The sequence below is a fragment of the Egretta garzetta genome, unplaced genomic scaffold, assembly GCF_000687185.1.
Source record: "Egretta garzetta isolate BGI_Z169 unplaced genomic scaffold, ASM68718v1 scaffold510, whole genome shotgun sequence".
NCBI classification, from domain to species: Eukaryota; Metazoa; Chordata; class Aves; order Pelecaniformes; family Ardeidae; genus Egretta; species Egretta garzetta.
In genome coordinates, this window is record NW_009258477.1 from 101,728 (window position 1) to 107,725 (window position 5,998).

General features: G+C 53.2%; 1 protein-coding gene across 10 annotated transcripts in view; it reads right to left on the bottom strand.

The window, feature by feature from the left end:
- LOC104130499 (dystrobrevin beta) overlaps positions 1–5,998 on the bottom strand; it is a 138,067-nt gene that overhangs the window by 12,948 nt on the left and 119,121 nt on the right. For 9 of the 10 annotated variants that reach the window (XM_035899127.1, XM_035899149.1, XM_035899163.1 and 6 more), the window contains one exon: positions 2,974–3,061. The exons of the other annotated variant lie outside the window; for it this stretch is intronic. In XM_035899127.1, coding sequence (XP_035755020.1) covers positions 2,974–3,061 — 88 coding nt within the window. The remainder of the gene's footprint in view (positions 1–2,973; positions 3,062–5,998) is intronic. 10 annotated transcript variants of the gene reach the window in all.

Below are 5,998 nucleotides of genomic sequence, written 5' to 3' on the forward strand. Positions count from 1 at the left end.
AGGGCAGGTTTAGGTTGGACATTAGGAAAAACTTCTTCACCGAAAGGGTCGTCAGGCTCTGGAAGGAGCTGCCCAGGGAGGTGGTCGAGTCCCCATCCCTGGGGGTATTTAAAAGAAGGAGAGATGAGGTGCTGAGGGACAGGGCTTACTGGTGGGATGGCAGGGTTGGGTTAAAGGTTGGACTCGATGATCTCAAAGGTCTTTTCCAACCAAAGTGATTCTGTGATTCTATCTGTTGCATTGCAAAGTGCTCCTGCGCCGCCTCAGAAACGGCACCGCTTTCCTCCCCACGCCCGCAGCTGAACTCTCCGGCTGTTACTGGCCTGCTCGGAATGCGCAGCTTGCCTCCTCTCACTGGACGTCCCCTGATCACTACCGCCATCTCAGCACGGGGCCGCGTGTCTTTTTTATTATTAAGAACCTGGGATTCCAACCCACACGGATTCTGCAGTTCTTCTCTTTATTTCTCCGCGGTTATGCTGAGTGTCGCCTCTGCGCACACCACCGCTCCCTTGCCTGCACGTCCTACCGTGTCATTCCTGCAAAGCCGGGCCGCCACGGGCTCCATGGCCATCGCTCTCCTGCTGCACCCCTGAGATGTTTGTTATATTGGGGTCTACACTGATGTTCCCCATTTTAATTCCATACAGGAAGAAAACGTTGTTCCTTTTTTTTTGGTTTTGAATTTCCCAGCCTCTAATTTACTCCCGTCTCCCTGGTTTAATGTTATAAGAGGAGTATTTAAATAAATGTCTGCGGCTGACAAATCTCAGCTATTGATAGAACAGAATCAGAGAATGGTTTGGGTTGGCAAAGCCCTTTACGCTCCCCAAGCCCAACTGCTCCCCTACCCCTGCCATCCCACCACTAAACCCTGTCCCTAAACACGTTTTGCGTGGGAAGGGACCCCCAGGGCCCACCCAGCCCAACCCCCCTGCAGGAGCAGGGACACCTTGAACCACATCAGGTTGCTCCCAGCCCCGGCCAACCTGGCCTGGAATGGTCCCAGGGATGGGGCCTCCACCCCCTCTCGGGGCAACCCCTGCCAGGGTTTCACCACCCTCACTGGAAAGAATTTCTGCCTTAGATCCAGCCTAAACCTCCCCTGCTTCAGTTTAAAGCCATCCCCCCTTGTCCTGTCCCAGCTGGCCCTGCTAACAAGATTGTCCCCATAACAGCAGACCCCGCCATGAGGCAGAGCACTTTGATTCCCTCCGGAACTGAAGAGTGGATCCACTTCAGCTGATGGGTGTTTCTGGGCTGGGAATACGCAGCGGACGCAGTAAATAACCTTCAGATTCCTCGCTGCCAAGCTTCGGTCGCAATGTAAACACTCTTTGATTGCTCTCCCGTCCTTCCCCTACCACTCTTCAGTCCCTGGCAGCGCTTCGACACCTGCCCGACTGTCACTTACCTGGATGAGAGGAGAGCGGTAATTTGTCACCAGGCCTTTGGAAAGTCCTGGTAAACGCTAAACGCTGCTTTCTTTACACCCCAGCAAGTCACTTCATTTTTGGCCTCTTGCAGAGCAACGAAGCACGCAGGAACAGGGTGGGGTGATTTACGGATTTTTAAACAATCAGGTTCCTTCAGAACCAATGTTGTGACTCCCTGGTTTTCATAACACCTCTTTGTTACCACCAGAAAAAGTCAAGTCACGAGTAAGGGTCCGTCCACCGCCTTCCAGAGCAGAACCCATTCAGCACTCACTGTCTCAACAGCTTTCATTTCCATGAGGGTTACACAGAAACCCCCTCCTTTGCCACCCGAGCCAGAGAGCTGGCGCTATATTGCTTTGATATTTCACCCTGGACGTAGTCCTGGTGAACGGAACGACTTCCGAAAGGCAAACAAAGCATTTGATGGAGATAACGGGAGCTGACAGTGAAAAAACATTTAAAAAGCATAATTCTGTTCTACTGAGGTTTTACAGAAGGGAAGTACCGGGTCCCATCCATGTGACAAGGTCAGGTTGTTGGCTGGACCCGTGCTGAAGGGAACTGGGAGGAGCACCCAAGCCTGCCTTGCTGGCGAGGGCTTGAGAGCACTTATAGGACAAACGCGTGATGAAAAGGTGAACGAGGACACAGACGCTCCTCTGGCCAGGCCAACGTGGGGGGACATGGCCTCTGCCATAGTGGTGGGGTGCTTAGGAGGGGTCGTTGCTGCTGCCGGAGGCTGTGGAAGGGAAGGGCTACGTCTGGAATGGTATACGGAGAAGAATACATTTCGCAGTAGCGATCCTGTAGAGCAGGGGGAGGGGGAGGCGCTGGTGCGGGATGGTTTTGGGTATGGGCTAAGCCAAGGGGCTTCCGAGCAGCAGGGGTGGGAATGCTGCGAGATGGCGGCCGCAATCCATGGGAGATCCGCTGCCGCTCAGGACCGAGGGCGACTGCTCCGGCAAACACCGCTCGCCTCCCGTACGGCCCAGCCAGGGCGGGTATCTCCCCGTCTGGCGAGGCTGCACTTATCCTATGGGATTGCAGTAAATTCTTAATTGTTATGAACTCCTCTAGCGACCTTCCCTTAAAGCAGCATCTATTTTGACCAATTTAAAACTGGCTGGGTGGCTCCTTTAGCTTCTGCTATTACAAGAGGCTGCAAACATATAAAAATACCTTCCTTTCTCTCAGGCTCCTTCCCTCCGGAATAAACCTATTCTGCAGCATTTGTTCCCTTATTTGTTCTCCTCGGGTATCTCCGTATTTATCCCCTCTCCAGACCAAGCAGGACTAATCTGCTTATTCCCGTCTCCTCTGACCTCATTTCTAATGATTTGTGTTGTCGTTTCCCGCTTCCCTGCTCTTCCCCGCTGCCCGGGAACGCAGCGCTTCTGCCGAAAACGAGGGAAGCATCAGCTGAATAACCAAGCCCCAGGATTCCCCGCAGCTATTAGCAGTGAGCCACTGACGAGGCTCTGACAAGCCCCTTGCACATTCCACGGCCGGCAGAGAGGGATGAGCGTTCACTTACTGCATTTCCAGCTTCGGCAGCCAGCCGGGCGGCGTATCTGGCGATCAGCCTGTGCTCCTCGTCCAGCCTGCCGGGGCTGTCCAGGACACTGCCGGGGAAAAGCCAAAACACCCCGTCAGTACCCGCCGGCCCTGGGTATCGCTCATCCCGGGGATGACAGAGGGAGGGATGTGCTACTGCAAAGATGGGAATAGCGATGGGGGATAGAAGGGTCGCGCTGGAAATGACCTAGATCGTTCCCTCTTGCCTTCTGCTCCTAAGGGAGGGGGCCTGCTCTCAAGACGGGGCATGCCCAGTTGGCCTTTCCTCCAGGATTCACATATTCCAGTTTTAAACGATGACGCCAATTCGTTTTCAGCAATTCACGAATACCTATCATTAGGAACAAATTTAATTTGGCCCCGAGGAGCTTTTCTGCACACCCTTTTGGTTTGCTCCCAGTAGAGAGGGGCTGGATGACAAGGGGAGAAGCTCTGTCCCCAGGGGATGTAGGAGGGCACGTGCCAACGCAGGAGGACTCCCTGGAGGAAGGGCAGGGGCAGCCAGGCTGACCTGAGGAGGGACTGGGCCACCGAACAGCATCAACTTGAACGCAAAGAGTGCTTTGTAAGGGAGCCTGGCTTACACCTGACTTAAACCTGGCTTACACCTGGCTTACAACTGACTCACACCTGGCTTACACCTGGCTTACACCTGACTTAAACCTGGCTTACACCTGGCTTACACTGGGCTTTCAACTGACTTACACCTGGCTTACACCTGGCTTACACCTGACTTACATTTGTCTTACACCTGATTTAAACTTGGCTTACACCTGGCTTACAACTGACTTACACCTGGCTTACACCTGACTTAAACCTGGCTTACACCTGGTTTACACCTGGCTTACACCGGGCTTTCAACTGACTTACACCTGGCTTACACCTGACTTAAACCTGGCTTGGCTTACACCTGACTTAAACCTGGCTTACACTTACACCTGATTTAAACTTGGCTTACACCTGGCTTACAACTGACTTACACCTGGCTTACACCTGACTTAAACCTGGCTTACACCTGGTTTACACCTGGCTTACACCGGGCTTTCAACTGACTTACACCTGGCTTACACCTGACTTAAACCTGGCTTACACCTGGCTTACAACTGACTTACACCTGGCTTACACTGACTTACATTTGTCTTACACCTGGCTTACACCTAGCTTACAACTGACGTACACCTGGCTTACAATGACTTACATTTGTCTTACACCTGGCTTACACCTAGCTTACAACTGACGTACACCTGGCTTACAATGACTTACATTTGTCTTACACCTGGCTTACACCTAGCTTACAACTGACTTACACCTGGCTTACACCAGGCTTACACTGCCTTCGCAGCGCCCAAAGGCACAAACCGGGGCGATTCTGGGCCTGGGTCCCTCACGCCCCAGCTAGCGGGGGCTGAAGCGCCTCCAGCTGCCCCGTGCTGCCCCCCCGGGCAGGCTGCAGCCGTCTGGCAAATGGTGCTGGAGGAGGCATTAAAAAATATTGCCAACAGCCACGGGCAGCAGTGCCAGCACCGCGGGGTGACGGAAGAAAGGGATGCTGAGTTTTGAAATGGGAAAAGCAGAGGTGGCAAAGGGGACAGAGCCCCGGGACGGGGAAGTGGGAGGCAGCGCCTGGGTCTTCCTCACATTTAACACCAGCATCGTCCCCTCTGCGCACGTTAATCGTTAACACGATCGGTCTGGCCCGGTAACCCCGGTGGTGCCGAGGGCGCTGAGTCGGGTTCTACTATTCACAAATAATCGTGTTTTTAACTCTAAGCACACAGCGGGCCAAACGATCATTTCCAGGTTGTATGTGCTGAGCCCGGTCAGGGCGAAGATCCGTTACCAGCTCGGTTTCGGAGACGCAGTAGCCTGGCCACGGAGAATCAGCCAGGGAAAGCCAAGCGAAAGAGCAGCTTTTTAGGTCAACACCCAACCGACCTGCGCAATAGTTGCCTCTTGCCTTACGGCTGCACAAGGGTTTCCCATCCCAGCCTCCCTTTGAAAAGGAAGGCACCGAGTCCGGCCCGCAAACCAAACCATTACTAATGGAAACCAGCCAGGGTGGCTGTGGGAATGGGCAAGGTGTGGCGCGCTGCAGGACACCCCTCCGAACGCTGGCCTCGACGTCCCCCGCGGCCTTCGCCAACACCGTGCTGTACCGGTGCGCGCTTACGGCCAAATCCAGGACCAGGATCACGCCACAGGCAGCAGCAAAGAAAAGGAGACGCCTGCCTAGCGCCCAGCAAAAGCTGCTTTCGGTCCATGTTACCACTTCACGGGCCAATTTCCATTTCTTTAAGCCTAATTTCACCGGTTTATGTTTACATTATTTAAATTTCACGGATTTGTGTTTACCGTACTTAAAGAATCAAATCTACATTGCATGCATGATATTTATTGAAAAATGTAGATTTAATTTCCTTTTTTTAACGCCAAATTTAACAACTTGATCTCTCTTGAGACTCCGCAAGTCTGCCAGCCGATGTGTTTGAGATGGCGTAGCGTCGCTGGACCGGGTTTAATGGCTGTAGGGCCCCAACGTACACAGGTGGGCCTATGGTGGGCATCAGGTGCCCCGTTACGCCTCTGCACGTGGCCGGCTGGATTAAGACCTGAAGATGCTCAGCTAAGCAGCGCAAAGGAAGGAGCTGGTGGAAAGTGAGCTGAACCAGAGGGAACACAGATTTAAGAGAAGAATCATGGAATCACAGAACAGTTTAGGTTGGAAAAGCCCTTTAGGATCACCCAGCCCAGCCGTTTCCCTAACCCTGCCATCCACCACTGAACCCTGGCCCTAAAGACCCAGGCTTTCCACCAGGCTCGGCGAACTTCTCACATGCCTTCGTGCTAATCCATTCTCTGATGGTTTTGCTTGTTGAGGGAGAACCTTTCCCACCCCACTTTCTGATTTTGACATTGGTTCTGTTTAGCTTTCCTCCGCCATTCTGCCTGCACACACTTTCTTCCGCTTTTGTAGGACTGCCGAT